Source organism: Rhea pennata, chromosome 1 (genome assembly GCF_028389875.1).
Source record: "Rhea pennata isolate bPtePen1 chromosome 1, bPtePen1.pri, whole genome shotgun sequence".
Taxonomy (NCBI): domain Eukaryota; kingdom Metazoa; phylum Chordata; class Aves; order Rheiformes; family Rheidae; genus Rhea; species Rhea pennata.
Window position 1 is genome coordinate 172,563,434 of NC_084663.1, and position 16,032 is coordinate 172,579,465.

Sequence of the window (16,032 nt, forward strand, 5' to 3'; positions counted from 1 at the left end):
TGGGTCGCTTGGTCAAAGTTTGCCTGCCTCTGGCCGTGTTGTATTTACTGCATGCATGAGGGACCTCAAGGAAAGGTGGTAGAAAACAGCTGCATCAGCTTTACGTTAAGAAAAGTCTCGCAAACACAAGGGAATCCCCTGGTAGCCAGTTACGCCAGTTTAATAGCTTTGACAGTGCTGCTGGTCACATGTGGGCCAAAGTACTTTCTGGTGTAGGCGAGTATTCAGAAGAAATCTTTTGAAAAGTAATATAGAGTCCTCACTTCTCAAAGTCTAATTCTTTGAATCTCTGCTTTTGTAATTTTGTTTCTAGAGGTGTTTGAAGTAATTCCTTTCAAGCATCCATGAAATTAATGAGTTTTTAAATGGTATCGTAAGACTGCCATCAGTTTCGCTGCACACTGTTACTAGAGCCTTTAAAACCAGGTACCTGCAAGCCCTTCCGCATGAAAATTATCCCGGGAAGCAAGTTCTCCAAACAGTTTGCGGGGGCAAGGGGCAGATTCCTGGGCCGAGTTCAACGGAAGGAGGAAAGGAAAATGAGGAGACAGGGCGGGTGCGCAGCGCCCCACCAGCGGACCGCCCGCCCGCCAGGTGACCGTTGAGGTCGCGCGGCCCCCCGCGGCGCGCGGTGAGGCGGGGGGAGGGGCGCACGCTGCCCCGCCCCGCCCCGCCCCGCCCCGCCCCGCCCGCGGCGCTTCCCGGGGCCCCCGCCCGCGGCCCCGCCCCGCCCCGGCGGCCGCTCCGGGGGGGCGAGGCAGCGCCGCTGCCCCCGGCCCGGGCCCTCCCCTCGGCGCCCCCGGGCCTCGCCTCGCCTCCCTTCAGCCCTCTCCCCCTGCGTCCTGCCCCCACCTCCCCCGCGGGCGCGCACTGCGCTGCCCCAGCGCTGCCCTCCGCTCGGCCCCGCCTCAGCGCCCCCACGGCCCGGCCCGGCCCTGCCCCCCGCAGCCGGGCGGCGCGGCGCGGCGCGGCCGGGCGTTCCCGTCCCCACCTCGCGGGGCGGGGCGGAGTGGGGCGGGGCGGGCGGCGCACCGGGGCCTCGGGCGGCCGCAGGGGCGGGGGCCAACCCCTCCCCCGCCCAGCGGCGGCGGCCGTGGGGGCGGGGAGGCACCGCGCGGCAGCAGAGGCGCCCCGCGCCCGCGAGAGCACCGAGGGCAGGGGGACGGGGTTCGCCTGCCTGGGGGGGCCCTTTGTCTGGGCAGCCGGGCCGAGCCGCGGGGTGCGGGGCGGTTGCCCCCGCTCGGGGCCCCGCCGCGGTGCTACGTGGTGGTGCGGCGCGGGGCGGGAGGCTGGCGGGCGGCGGAGCCTCCACCCACCGGCCCACCCTGCCTGTAGCACATCATGTGATGCGGGTAAGTCGGCGGCGAGCGCCACAGTTCCCGGGGTTGCCCCCCATTCATTTCCTGGGAACTGCAGCGAGCCGCCGGGGCGGCTCTGTGCGAGTGTGTGCGCGGGTGTGAGCGTGTGTGCGCCTGTGAGAGTGAGTGCGGGAGTGTGTGTGTGTGACACTGCCCCTGTGAGTGTCGGGGAGAGAGCGGGGACCCTGTGTAAGGGAAAGAAAACAGTTTCTCCTGCTCTGCAGCTTCTGTTCAGGTCTGTGCCTATTCCATTTCTTATCAGAATAAACATACATTTTTTTTGCTGTCCCAGTCAGCTTTCTTCTTCTAAAAAAAAACCATATACTAAAGTTAAATCATTTTAAAATGTTGGAAGGCTGATCTTTTAAGCGGGGAAGTGTTGGTGGGCAGGAGGGAGGGAATGCTTTGGCAAAGCGAGCCTGAATGCAAGGTTATTAGATTACCAGTGAGAAGGCTGTTAAATAAACAAAAATCCAAACCCTCGTCAAATAATGCATGCTAACATACGTAGTTTACATGGAGTGGAACCGCTCGGTCACAGAAGTGGCGGTGCCTGGCCAAACAAATAAGTGTCATGCTGAAATTCGGGATTTGCTGCACTAGTTTGTCACGCAGGAGCTTTGCGTGTGGCGTGTGGGTCGGCGGGGAGCGAGGGGTTAAGGCGGAGCTGGCGGCGGCGGCGGTCCCGGTGCTCCCGCCGGGGCCGTCTCCCGGCTGTGCGGCTGTCACTCGCGGCGGTGCCCAGCGCGGGGCCGGGGGCTGCGCTTGGCAGTTAAGGTGGACCGAGCCGCACAGGGGGGGGATGGGGGGTTGGCCGTTGGGGAGCGCGGCTCGCGGGCAGCGCGGCCGTTGGGGGCCGGTGGCAGGAGCCTGTGGTAACCGGGTGGCGGCTGGGCGCTTGGAGCCCCATCCTGATTTTGTTGGTTGCAGAACCGCTGTTATAACTTTCTGTGAACTTCCATACTGAGGACCGAAAAAAAAAAAAAAAGAGAACATGCCAGAACTGATTAATAGCGCATTTAAACTGGGTGTTTGGAAGTACCAAATCCTTTGTGCTGTATTCCCTCCATCGCTTCTCTTCCTCCTCCCCGCCTCCCCAACCCCCGGGCACTGCTCTGTGTATCGAAATGGTAATACTAACTTTAATTCGACAGATAAAGGCTGACTTTGTTTGGTTAAAGTGCAAGTGCAGTAGAATAGGTAATCTGGATAAAGTGTATAGATAATATTGTCACTCTGCTTTAACTGCACAGCTCACTGAAGGACTGTTTCTACACGTTTGCTGAGAAAATCTGAGACAAACGTCGTCTTTGGTTATTATCTTTTTAAAAATAAGCACATGCTGTGCTGTCAGCTTGCAGTGCAAGGGAAACAAACACTCATATTTACATTAAAAGCATGTGCATAGAGCAGCTTCAGAAGACATGTGGCAATCAAATAAACGTCACCCTATAAATCCACCTAAACCTTTCCATTCCCTTTTCTTACTGGAGGACAGAGTTGTTTAGCTGAGTAAATGGTCTGAGATGAAATTTATGTTGATGACAGACAGGGTGGTGCAGGACGTTGTAATGTGTGTAGGAGTGGTCACTTTTAAACACTGGGTGTATTCCTGCTAGTTGGATTTTCTTAAACTATCATTTACGGGAATGTAATATTCTGTTTCAGAAAGCAGTCTTTTCACATCTTTACCAGGTATTTGCTCTTGGCAGCACACAAAAATAAGTTTATGTAAAATATACATGTGTATTTAGAAACAGAGCAGAAGAGCAGTTTTATGTTAGATACTGAAGGTAAACAGTTAAGTTCACTTGCATCATGATTTATATCATACTTGTAAAATTCTACTAGTCTTTGGCAGTTCCCCCTCCCCGATTAAGTAAACCTTTTTATTCATTATCCATCATAAAACAAATGGATTTCTTCTTCTTTGTTTTTTTTTCCTCCTTTTTTTTTTTTTTGCTTACCACGGCAGGTACATACTCATGTCAAGTTTGCAACGTTGCTTTATATAGCACTGGCATATGGGCTCCATTTTCTGGTTTCTGGTGGGTCTCCAACTCTGAAATGTAACAAGAACAGCAAAGTGGTCTCCAGTGTAAATTAGTAACTGTACTGAATAGGTTGGAGATGGGCGATAGGAGCGTTTTACTAATGATGTAAAGCTACATTAATAGGGTTTTTTATTTTATTTTTTTGCTTATATATATAATTTGTCTGGGGAGGCAGTGGTGAAAAAAGCTTTCTATTGGGACATAATCAACCTGAAAATTTCACTGCTGTTTGAAAGCCAGTGTCACCAGTCTTTACAAACAAGCCCTCCTCCCCCCCCCCCCCAATGGTTTGCGAAAGGGGGTAGCAAATGAAGTGCTCTGTGTGTGTCGTGGTTTTCTTTCTTTCCTTTTTTTTTTTTTTTTTTTTTTTTTTTTGCGTCTGTGTCGGGAGGAGGGGGGGGGTTGTCGGTGTTTTTTATTCTCCTTTCCTCTTTGCTGTTTGAGGCTTTGGCAGTGTGTGTGCGGCAGCAGCGTTGGCCGTGGGGCTGCTAGTGGGTGCAGGATGACGTCACCCCTTAGCGGCCGGGGCGCAGCACCCGTGCACGCCCCCCCTCCACCCCCAGTCAGCACAGGACTTGCCAACAGCCACTTCTGCTGATCAGCAAAGGTGGTATTTACCTCTTTTTTTTTTCTTTTTTTTTCCCACCTCGGTCTTATACCTGGAATCGATAGGGTGGGCAGCCAGAGGAGGGCTAGTGCAGGGAACACCTTTCTTTAGGCAGACCTTTCATTAGGATACTGGCAGCTTTACAAGGTGGGTTGGACTTTTTTTTTTTTTTTTTTTTTTTTCTCTTTTTTTCCAATTAATGGAGCAGTGAATAAAATTTAAAGAGGACTGTGAAAATTCAGATTTTCTCTTTCTTCCCCTAGTATTTGACTGCAGGGAAAAAATAAGCTCTTTAAGAAGTAGGAGAAGTTGCATGGAGCATTGGGGAGTACTGGGGTGTGTGGGGAGAGGCTGGAACGGAATTTAGCGGTTGGGAGATACTGTTTGGTCTCTACTTCTGATAATGAAGCAATATCAAACGTATGCAGAGTGAAGGGTGGAAAATGAGTCCCCTCCCTTTCCATGTTTTTCCCCTTCCTCCCCCCCCCCCCCAGCAGTACTTAGTGGTAATATTTTCAGGCCTGTCCACTGTCTGTTGTGGAAAAACCTTTGCTGAAAAGGATCCTGAGAGCCCAATAGAGAGCAGAAACATACATATATATATATATATATATATATATCAACTTCTACTTCTAGAAATAAACTTTAAGATTTCAGGTCACACTACTCATGGAACCCTCTGCCAGGTGTTTCTGTTGCAATTAGCCTGATTGGAATATGTGCCAGTTGAGTTTTACTTCAGAGTAGAGGAAGTCTAAATACTGCGTGGTTGAGTAAGTTCTTCTCCCATAAGGTGGTAGAGTGGGGTTATCAAAGGGCTTAGGTTGCAAGTGGTTGTGGTAGTGATCATCTCTGTTCGCTCTTCCGTTCCCACGCCAATGTGCTGTGTGATGTTACCACCATAATTAAATAGAAATACAGACAAAATTTGTGAGCAGAATATGCATTGTCTTTCCCAAGGGTTCAGGGATCTCTTTCTACACTGTGATATTGCAGAAGCTCTGTATAATTCAGAGTGTGTGGTAGTGCTCAGAGGGTACCTGTTGGCTGGATTACTCTGTCCATACTGAGTAATTATGTAGGGAAAGTGTGTGCATTCTCTAATCATTGGGTAAAGCAATCTCTTTTTATGCCAATGTCTGTTAGCTGGCGTTCCCAAAGTCATAAAGCTGTAGTCTTCATACTTGAAAATCACCTCTGTGGCTGCTGGTAGTGTTTTTCAGTATGGCCAACCTCCTTTTTTCCATGTCTTAAGCGAATAGATATCATTTGCATCGTGTAACAAGTCTTTTCGATACAAGATTGATGTTGACTAAATCTTTGTATTTGTCAAATCAAATAAAATATGAGACTGTGAATAAGGTGTTTGTATATTAATAAAGCAAGGGAAAATAATTGTTGAAATGTTTTGCCTGTGGCTTTTTGGAATATTGTATCTTTATCTATCTTTTTGGAAGATGACTGTGAGATTTGCCTTTCTCTGACATAAATGCAAAATGAAACAAGAAAATAATTTCTTGAAATGGAAATTTCATTTTTAGAAAAACTGAAATGGATGCAGCACTGAGACTTTGACCTTCTCAGCTCTTGACTAGTGGTTGTTTACTACAGCTGCAGCTGTGTGTTTTTGAAAGAGGAGGAGCTGCAAACACAAGCATGCTCACTTTCCTGAGCTGAGAAGAAAACACGTAACAAGGCATGACGTTTCAAAGTGAGGTGTACAGAAAAAGTATTAAGCAGTCAGATTGTGGCTTTTGCTTTACTTTTGTGCAGCGTATGCTATGCTGTATCTGTGAGATGGATTTTGAGTCTCGGAAGTGCAAATGTGAAAGCATGAAATGACTACACTTCCTACGCAGTGAAAAAGAAGTTACTTTTTTTTCAAAAATTAAGTACATACTTTATGCTAGAAAAGATTTTTTTTTTTTTTACTATAATGCTAAAGGCACTTCCAACAGTGTTGTTCGATCAATCAAAAGTTCCATGAAACCTTACCCTATGAGCCTGCAGTGTTCAACAACTGAACTTTAGACAGTCCTTGTTCCAACTAATTTTTTTTGGGGGGGAAATCAATATTAGATATGCAGATAAACAAGGAACAAGAGTTACATTTGATGAATCACACTTAAAATGTTTTTTTAGTTTATATTAGACAAAGCTACATTGACACGCTTGGCTGGAGTGTTGTCTAAACCTAATATATGCATCACCGTTGCAAAAGTGGGTAAAATTGGACTAATGCAAGGATAACTATGCAGTCTTTTTGTAAAAAAATATTGAACTGTGTTAGTGCTGCTGCATTTGCATTTGGAAACTTACTTCTATGTAGAAGATGTGCTTAGATTTGATGCTTTAAAGTCTGTGAACTTTCTCACACTTTCTTGAAGTTTGGTGTGATTGGTGGTTTGAAGTTAATTTGTGCTTTCATATTTGTTCATAGACAGTAAATCTAATACAGAAATGGTAGTCTGTTCTAAAATTTTATTTATTTAACGTTTGATAGCAGAGAACTTGTAAAAGAATACTGAAAGATAGAAGGAGGAGAAAACTCAAGGTAGCTATGGTTAGAAGTCAGTATGCCTCTACTATATATAACACTAAGCTTGTGTGGATTTTTCTTTCTTGATTTCAGCATATAATCTCTTGGTATTTATCAGAAAGCATGATCTAGACTCTGGTCCAGCCAAAATCGAAGTATAATATAAAAATATTTTTTGCATTTGTCTATTGCCAGATTATGTGATTTGAACTGAAGAAAAAGACTTTTAATGATGGCTGTGCGTTGGTATTGCAATTATTTCTTATGTCCTGCATTTTTGGGAAGGGATGGCATAAGCCATCCCTATGTTACTCAGCCGAAATACATGGTAAAACTTGGCTCAGGAGTGAACGTATGACTTCACGTGAAGTGTATTCAGGGACTGAAATTAGCACAGGCCCATGTATAATCCTGGGCGCTTTTCTTGAAGGGAAGGGATCCTCTTTCTCTGCTGCCTCTTCCTTGCCACATTACAGGCTAGAGGTGACTCAGTGAAGCCAACCTCAGCTGTAATAGCCCTTGTGACGGTTTTGTTTTGTGTATGAAATTAGTCTAATCTTGGATCCTCTGGCACTGTCTCCTCATCAGCTTCAGGGAGCTCCCTTACCGCCAGCCTTTAAGCCTCATACTGATTATTTTTCTTCATGTTTTCCACATCTGTGCGCATTAGCGCCTTTGTCACAGGAACCTCTTCAGCTGCACGTACAAAGGTAGCATTTTTCCAGGTGCTGTCTTGCTGATTGTTCCTTTTTTTGTTAAGTCTGTTAACATCACTAAGTTAAGGATGTAAAAGCTAAGATACATCAGAACTAAAATTGCTTGTGTAGGGGCATGTGAAGTCACATTAACTAAAGACTGTTAAAATATGTACATTTTGAAATAGAATAAAATTTTCAAAGACTGTTGAATTTTTTTTTTATCTTCGAGTTTATTTGCTTGTTTGTTTTTTTGCTGTACTCAAGAAACAGCAATTTGATCGTGCACAGTGGTGTTTATCCTTACACAGGTCGCTTAGTGCTCGAATCGACGAGCTTTGGAGTTGCAGCACAGACCAGCACCACTTGAGTTAAAGGAATGTCTGGTTAGCAGTAGCACGCTTTTGTCCTTTGTGTGAACCAGCCTTCAGTGCAGGAATGAAGTACACTCTTTGCTAATGGCTGGCATGGTTTGCTACATAGCAGAGTACTGGTGGGACTCAAAAATCCTCAGCTTTGTTTCTGGCTCTGGGGGGTGAGTGTGTTCTAGTTTAAACATAGAACAATTAAATGCATAACCTTGGACATCTCTGCAGTAAACAGGATAATTAATCAGATGGTGAATCATGTTGGAGACCTGAATTTTAGTCTCAGTTCTGCACCTAACATAACCACTTCGTTACCCTCCCTGTAAGATGGGAAGCACTGATCCTAATTCCTGATTAGCACATGGCGCTGTTCAGTGGTCAGAGCTGCAAAGAACACAAGGTTATGAATGCTAACACTGATTCTCCCACAATCACATAGTGATAGTTTATTTTTCTTAGCCTTCTTCAACCTAGGCCAGGCAGTACTTTACTAATGGTGGTATTGCATCTGTCTTTTTTGGAGTCCTAGATTGCTGACTGCAAGGTGGGAAGCCCAATGAGGCCTGTCAGCAGGTCGGTACAACTGATGTGCTCAGAGACTACTGGAAGTATGTTTGAGTTCATTAGCAGAGTCAGAAGCTTTCCTGCAAGGCTCTGTAAGCCTTCCTGAGCATGTACAAGTTGCAGTTCTTGGATGTTTTGTCCAGATCTCAGCAGACTGTCACTGAAGTGGGTAAAGGCATCTAACCCATGAAGTTTCTTCTTTAAAAAGTACAGATCTTTTTTCCATGGCTCAATGAGGGAGAATATTTCCAAATTAAAATAGTGTGAATTATTTTTTTAGGGTCCTCACATCCCCCCAGATTGTCAGAAATAAGTGACAGTTTGGTTTGAGAGTTCTCAACACCATCCTTCGTAGAAGCAAACACTGGAGAATTTCAGCTGAAATTACTAAGGTTTCATAAACAAAATAGTAAGGTAGTATTAACAATTTTTAATATGAATATCAAAAAATACTTGTGATAGTTGTCATTTACCTTTGGTGTTATTTCTTTTTTTTTCTGTGGGACCAGCTTTTTCAGGTGGAGGTGCAAAAAATTGAGAATTATGTTTTCAAAGATGTGGTAACAGTTGGTCATCTAAGTTAGCCAAAAAGATATTTAGATTTTGTTACTCATTGTCAGTTCTTCCTAAGAAAAATTAAAGCCATGACAATGTTATCCGGTAGCACTGATATGAATCTGAGCAGGACTTGACTTCAAATGAGAATAACATTGAAGTGATTTTTCATTTGTATCCATTTGTTTTTATTTTGAGCATGCAATGCTGGCATAAAGCAATTTTGAATTAGTCTTTGAATATTGGTTGGCAGTGTTCTAAGTCAACATGTAGAGAGCTATGATTCATGGCACTTTAAAATATTTTTAAATGTTGAACAGTAGTTGGAGCTCTTCCAATTCTTTTTTCATAGAATCTTTCAGTTGCAAGGAAATTTTGGATAAATGGGAAATGAAATGATTTTCTTAAAACCCAGCAGTGAGGAAAACCCTTTCCTTTCTGATTCCTGTAGATCGGTAAGAGTTATAAGATGACTTAATTTTTCAGTGATTGTATCTGATCAATAGTCTTCTGTACAGGCAACGTCCTACATAATTTTAGAAGGAAAAAATAAGCAAAATAGATAGTGTTTTTTTCCTTCTGAAAGGGAAAGCATGTAAACTCAGTGTATTTAGCGGAAAGATTTGTAAGCTGTTAATTCATCAGCAGTAGTATTGCCATTTTCACTTTTACTTTCCAGATCCACATTCAGCTAAATCAGCCTTTTTCTAAAATGTCTTTGACATCTATGTAAAGAGTATATCTCAATAATTCTGGATTTTCTATTTTGAGAAGGTGGAGAAACTGATAAATGTCTAATTTTTGGTTGGGTTTCTATTGGAATAAAGTTTACAGTAGACACAAGTAAACAAATTAAGCATAGCACAAAGTGAAGAGGAATTTACTAGATTTAGTACAAATTTTCTTCTTTGCATCCTAACTGATGCGTAAGACGGGTTTATTTTTGCTCACTGGAGATGTACTGTCCTTTTGTTTTCATGTATTGCTGGATTTAGAATTATATTCGTATTCTAGAGAAGCACATGAACTAGGAAGTGATGGGAGTCTTGATTCTACACATAATAATCACTAATACACACATAAGATGAGGGAGGCTTCTGAGTTCCAATGAATAGCTTCAATAAAATATGTTGCTTTCTTTAAAGGAAGCAGCTCAACCTCACATCAGAGGTATGTACTAAAATCATCATGCCACAGTCATGCTTTATGGTCAAAAGTGTATATAGTTGTTCTATGCAAAGTGAATAGCTCCTGTGGGAAAATTGTTGGAATTCCGTCTCTGAATCTCTGCCAAGTTCCAGCATTAGATGAGTCACAGGGGATATATGGGGTCATCTCTGAGTCCCCAGGAAGGGAGGGAGGTTGAACCGGGTCTCTCCTGTCCCAAGCAGAGGCTTCAGTAGTGGGCTTTGGTGGAAAGGTAAGAACGATGCCATCATCATTTGTTGGTGACAAGAAGGTGGCACTTCTAGATTGTGTTTCTAAATCAAATACAAATTATATGCTGAAGGAATCCATTTCTCTCTGTTGGAAGTCTATGACGACTGGCTTGCACATAGAGATGTACTCTGCATTTGTTTAAAGATAGGTGACAGGGGTTCTACTGTGTGTATGTGTGTAAATCCTTAGAAAACCATTCCCATCTCTCCAAGATTCACTGATTGGGACGAATAACGTATTTCCTGCTTTGGGGACTCATTCTGTGGCTTCCATTATTTGGTATTTAATTTGCCCTGCATATTGTGAGAGCAGACATGCTTTACTGGGCTACAGATTCCTTTGGTAGGGTGAGCACCAGAAGTGTATTTGTCTAGTACCTAAGTCATTTTGTGGGCATAGCCTGAAGTCTGTCAGCATAAGTGAAAAATACTTGTACTTTCAGATCCCTCCCTAAATTGTTAAATTCCATGCATATGCCAGTTTCATGGGCACCTCTTTTTCCTCTCCTAAAAAAGAGGAATTAAAAGAGGAAGAAAGTTTCTTTTATGGTTAGTTCTGACTGCAGTCAATTTGATGTACTTGCATCTATCAGTTCTTGTCACTGAACGTTTGGCTGTTGCATTGTCTTCTACCTCTTTTTAACAGTGCTACTCTGCTGCTTTTTAGGTGAAGAGTATTGTTTCCTCTGACATCTCTTCCTCTTTATAACCCTTCCATTAATACTCTGAGTGGAATAGTAGCTTGTAATTAAAAGGCTTTTTAAATTTAAACTAAACTTTAATTTACTTGGATTTAACTCAGATTTTCTTGATTATTTTATAGCTGTCTTTCCTCTGTGAAAAATTTAGCAAATCTAACCACTTTCCCCCTCCCCCCCCCCAGTTTATGCTTTTTTCTTCCAGCCTTTTTGCTCAGACTGCTGTCCTTCTTCTGAGCCCTTCCACTGAATAAATCAGTGGTTCTTAACAATTTTAAGTGAATAAATAGGATTACTTGCTCCATATAAGTGCTATCTTCCAGTTGTTCAGAGACTAATTAACAACTTGCCTGAGATGGGCTGTCCACCTGAGAGAGTGATTTTTCCATGGCAGCTTCTATCCGTACAGAAAGTGGAGCAGGTGACGGACATGGTAAGAATTTCTGTATGTGCTTGGCTTTGATTGTGGAAGTGTCCTTCAGTAGACTGAGCGTGAGCAAAGCCCAGTCCTGAAGCAAAGCTCGTTTGCTGGAGGTAACTTGACTTCTGTTCTTCACGTAAAGCATACCCACACCTGGAGACTAATCAGACTTCTTGTACTTTTGGGTTGTGATAGAAGATGAGGTAGTGAAAATGGTAGTGAAGGATGTTGCTGTTAGATAAAAATGCAGCACAAAGTGTTCTTATTTTGTATCAATGGAAGATTAGAAATATGAAAATATTGCCAGTTAAAGTGCTTTCCTTTTTCTTGAGTTGTGCAATGTTAAAGTTAAATCTGCAAAACCGAAAAAAAAATATGTCCATATAAAAGAATCTGGAAAAGTGACTTATATAGAAGGGAGCAGAAGTGAGACTTAATATGCTGTGATGTTCATATGATGTGATCCAAAACACTAATTCTCGTCAATGATCTTCAGACACTGTAGTGTTTTTAGATAAAAGTTGAATGATTAGACTGTGACTTCTGTGAAAAAGTTTGAGGATTGCCAATTGTGTGAAATATAGTAATCATGCCATAAAAGTATTGAAAATGTCATTGAAAAATAGAAGCCAAGTTCAGCCAATATATGTTTCAAATCCTTTTAAGGATTTCTGCCTGAGTGAACAAGGTTGAATTTAGCCATAGCTGCTGAATTCAATTTGTTCTTCCACTTCATATGATCACTGTTTTTGGAGAACTGTCTAGTGCTATGTCTCTTTAGTAGGAGGCTTTCAACTTGAATTCGAACTCTTATTTCAGTATTTCAGTAGGTTTAGAAGGAGGACTTTTGTAGCTTTGTTACTATAAAACTACCATCCTTGCCTTCGGTGTCTGGCATAGGCTCTCTCTATACTGCTTTCCACTTCTGCCTGAACATGGACTCTAATACTGAGAGGGAGATTTACCTCTCATAGGCTAAGGAGGTTTGTACCCCACAATAAAGCAGCATGCAAAATATATTTTAAGTTCACAATGACTTAACAAAAAGACTTGGAAAGTGCAGTGTTCTTAACGGAAAGTGCAGTGTTCTTAACGGAAAGTGCAGTGTTCTTAACGGAAGTGTGAAGCTACATGTCAAGTTCAGTGTCAACTTGAAGGGTGCTTTCAGATGGTGCCTTGTTCTGTTTGAAGTCTTTAGTTAATGGTGGACATACTTGCTTTTAAGCAGGTATCAGGAGGAACTTAACATAAAGTCAAATTAAGTTGTATTCATTGGGGGAAAGGACTTAGTGAAGTGAGCAGAAATATTTCTTTTAATTTTTAAGCATGGGATCAAATTGTAGATTCATAGATTTGAAGATCAGATGAGACTATTATGATCATTTAATTCAATTGAAATAATACAGTCAGTAGAATTTCAGTTAAGCCTGCATTAAGCAAGCATCTTCTGTTGGAACTAGAACATTTTGTGGATATACAGTTGTAATATAAAAGACCTCATGTGATGAGGAATCAACTAGATTCTTTGGGAAGTTGTTCAAGTGATTGTAATTACTCTAACCTTGATGTGTTATTTTTTCCCTGAATTTGTGCATATATTTGCCTGCCAGCCATTTAACCTTGTTATACCTCTGTCTCATAAGTGAGTGGTCAACCAGTCCTTGTCGGTTCGTTCTCTGCCTTCATTCTCAGAGTTTGCATAATTGAATAGTACTTTAATTTGCAGCTGTTGGAGAGGGTGAATTGATTTAAATCATTTGAGTTAAAGTAGCAAGCAAGAGACTTTGATTTAAACAATTGTTTTTAATCTTTTCTTATTTTTGTACGTTTTATTCCTATTTCCATTCCATTTCCAATGATTCCCATTGGCAGTGACATTAAGTACACTGATATGCAGCAGAATAAACAGTTTGTATACAAGGTATGCTCCAATTCTGAGCTGAGAGAATGCGTTATATGTATGCCTTTTTATTAAAAATATTTAATGTTCGTTTACTCGTATTTTTGATTTTTCCAATTTCAATAAAGCTAATTGTTTTTTATTTACTAGATAGTTTAACTTCAGTACCAGCTTTGTCAAGCTATACTTTGATAGAAATCAGAATTTGTATAAAATATATAAATAATCATTTAAGCTATTTGAATATTTTAATGTGCCAAGTTACTTTAAAAGTAGTATTTTAAAGTATTAAAAAGTATTTTTGTTTAAACAAAAATTGGTTTGATTGTTTTTGTAAAAAAACAATTTTTATATTAAATAAAGAGGATAGGTAACTAATGAAACTCACAATCTAAAATGTCCTTGAGTGTGTTTGAGCTAGTAGATATCATCCTTCAGCATATTCTTTATATTAAACTGGAAGAGAAAAATAAGTTTACCTAGTTTTTTTGTTCCCACTAGATGTTTAAATTTTTGAACAAGGTAATTACTTGTTGTAGTAGAATAAGCGGTGAGAAAGAAGCTAGTCTTGTTATGCGCACCTGCTTATTCATAAATTTACTACAATTCAGCTTTTTAGTCAGTGATTTTTCTCAAGTTAGTATGATGTTTTCTTTGAAACTTTAAAGGCAAACGAGTACTGCTTGAGCATTGACAAAATGGGAATTAAAATCATTGCTATAATTTCTAACTTAGTCTTTTAACTTTCTAGAAAAGAATAATTAAAATAAAAATCAGAATTTTTCATTAGAACAGATAATATTAAAGAAAATCACTTTTTTACCATGCTATTTTTGGAATACTTTTTGTTAACCTGATTATTCTGGGATTATTTAGTATTGCCAAAAGATAGAGTATATGTGTTTATATTTCAAATAAGTTACTCTCAGTTGACTGTACTGACACCTCATTTCTCAAGTGACTTATCTGACACATTTATTCAGTGTCTTTTATTTAAACATGAAAAACAATGCTTAGATTGGCTATAGAAATGAGATGAACATAATTACCCGTGCTCAGTTTTTGATGCAGTTATACTGTGTTGGACTTTTTAGACCGTATCTGTTTTAAAAAAGTGAGTAAGAAAATTAGTTGACTTGCTGAGCTCTGCTCAATTTCAGATTGTTCTATTCTTTCACAGTAATTTTGTCCTTGATGTCCTACTGGTATTTGAACAAGCTAGGGCTCTCTCCTACAAGTATTTCATTGCTTTTACAGCCTTCCTTCCATGCTGACATATATACTGATCTATTGTCAGTCTAGTCCAGGAAATCTTAACTATAAAAATAAATTTCTACGTTTTATGACTTTAAAACTGTGATTAGAGATAACCCTGTAGGCAAGCCAAACAAAAGGTGTGCAATTCTTCCTTTTTCCTCCCCTTTCTCCCTAGCTTCTTCAAATAGCAACTGAAGGCCAAAATTATTTTTTGCCGAATTTTTTGTTACATAGTTTTGTTCACAACTCCACTTCTGCTTGTATTTCTCTTGGAAACAGATGAAAGTAAGTAGAATGCAGAACTCTCAAATTGTACAATTAGAAATGAAATACCTTCCTCCCCCCTAAGGAAAGAAAAGGAAAATTTTTGGCTCTGTCACCTTCTTTTTCTGAGTTAGCATACTACTGTAGATCATGTGAGAGCAGGATTAGGGACAGGGACCGTTGTCTAGTATAGTCTTGTGCAACAAGTCAGAAAATTCAAAAGTTGCCGTTCACAGGAAAAGTTTAATTCTTCAAGCTGTCTGTGAAGAAAGAGAAAACTTTACCGTGGAAAGAGCACTGGAAGTGTACTCAGGCACAATGGAGACTCTTTGCCAGAAGAACATATTGCTACACTCTTGAGAGAATTTTAAAACGGTATTTATTTATCTGCTTTTCTAAAAAGAAGGAGAAATACATTGTAAAAGAGATTTCCTACACAACTGGTACACCTCTACTACAAAACTAATTAGTCTCTAGGGAAACATCGCCTTTCTAAAATTAAATCAACCTCCCGTCGTATGGTACAATCCCAAATTTTGCTCCAGTTCCCCCTCCTCCTAACAAATTCTCCTTTGTTTAACTCCGCAACATCTTGATTTAGGCTTCCACTGAGGTACTTGAAGTGGGCTTATGCTTTACTGGGGGCTTACTACTATTCATGATTTTTATGCTCTTTATGGACCACCAGTTTATTAAGAAAGCCTCTTACAATCAAACAGTGGTGTTTGAGGCTTGTAAATAGCTCTCAGTGGAGCTTTTGAACTTTGTCTTCTGAGTATAGCTCTTCACATGGCAAAAAAGAAATGTGAGCCTGAAGCATTTTCACTCATTACCTTAAAATCCTTTCTCTACAAAAGTTAGTAATAATTTTACTTTTTACTAAAGTGAGAGTTTTAGATTTTTTTGTTGTTCTTTTACCAGCAATACCGCTTTTGTTTTCTCCACTCAATATTTATTGGCATTTTTTCTGTATGGTTTTGAAGGTTTTCTTATGCAGAATTAGTTTTCATTGCACATTTTTCCAAGTGTGAAAAACAGTCATTTCTTAAATTTATATTTTTATGTTATAGATGACATAGCATGTTATAGTTCCCAAGAGACCTAAAATTCTACTAAAGATTTATTACAGCAGTTCATGAAAATGTAGTGGTAAAGCAGAAACGGGTTATTTTTCTGACTTAATAGAGTAGACAGCTGGAATTGCATGTGGCATCTCTGTGCTAGTGTGTTGTGTTACCTTTGGGAAACTTTATGATAACCCACAACTTGCCACGTGTTAAGTAACTCCTTTTCTTCTGTTAAGGTCAAGCTGT

At 40.9% G+C, this 16,032-nt stretch overlaps 1 protein-coding gene across 5 annotated transcripts in view; it reads left to right on the forward strand.

Annotated features, from left to right (window-relative positions):
* The first annotated feature begins 1,083 nt into the window (after nt 1–1,083).
* The window catches only part of KLF12 (KLF transcription factor 12), a 262,186-nt gene continuing 247,237 nt past the window's right edge, over nt 1,084–16,032 (forward strand). For 3 of the 5 annotated variants that reach the window (XM_062566900.1, XM_062566905.1, XM_062566904.1), the window contains exon 1: nt 1,084–1,352. Coding sequence is in view for 1 of the 5 variants with exons in the window: in XM_062566904.1 (XP_062422888.1) it covers nt 1,347–1,352 (6 nt within the window). In the remaining 4 variants the exon portion in view is untranslated. Of the gene's footprint in view, nt 1,353–1,376; nt 1,594–4,000; nt 4,020–16,032 lie in introns of those variants that run through there. The other 2 variants (XM_062566901.1, XM_062566903.1) reach the window with 2 other exon arrangements.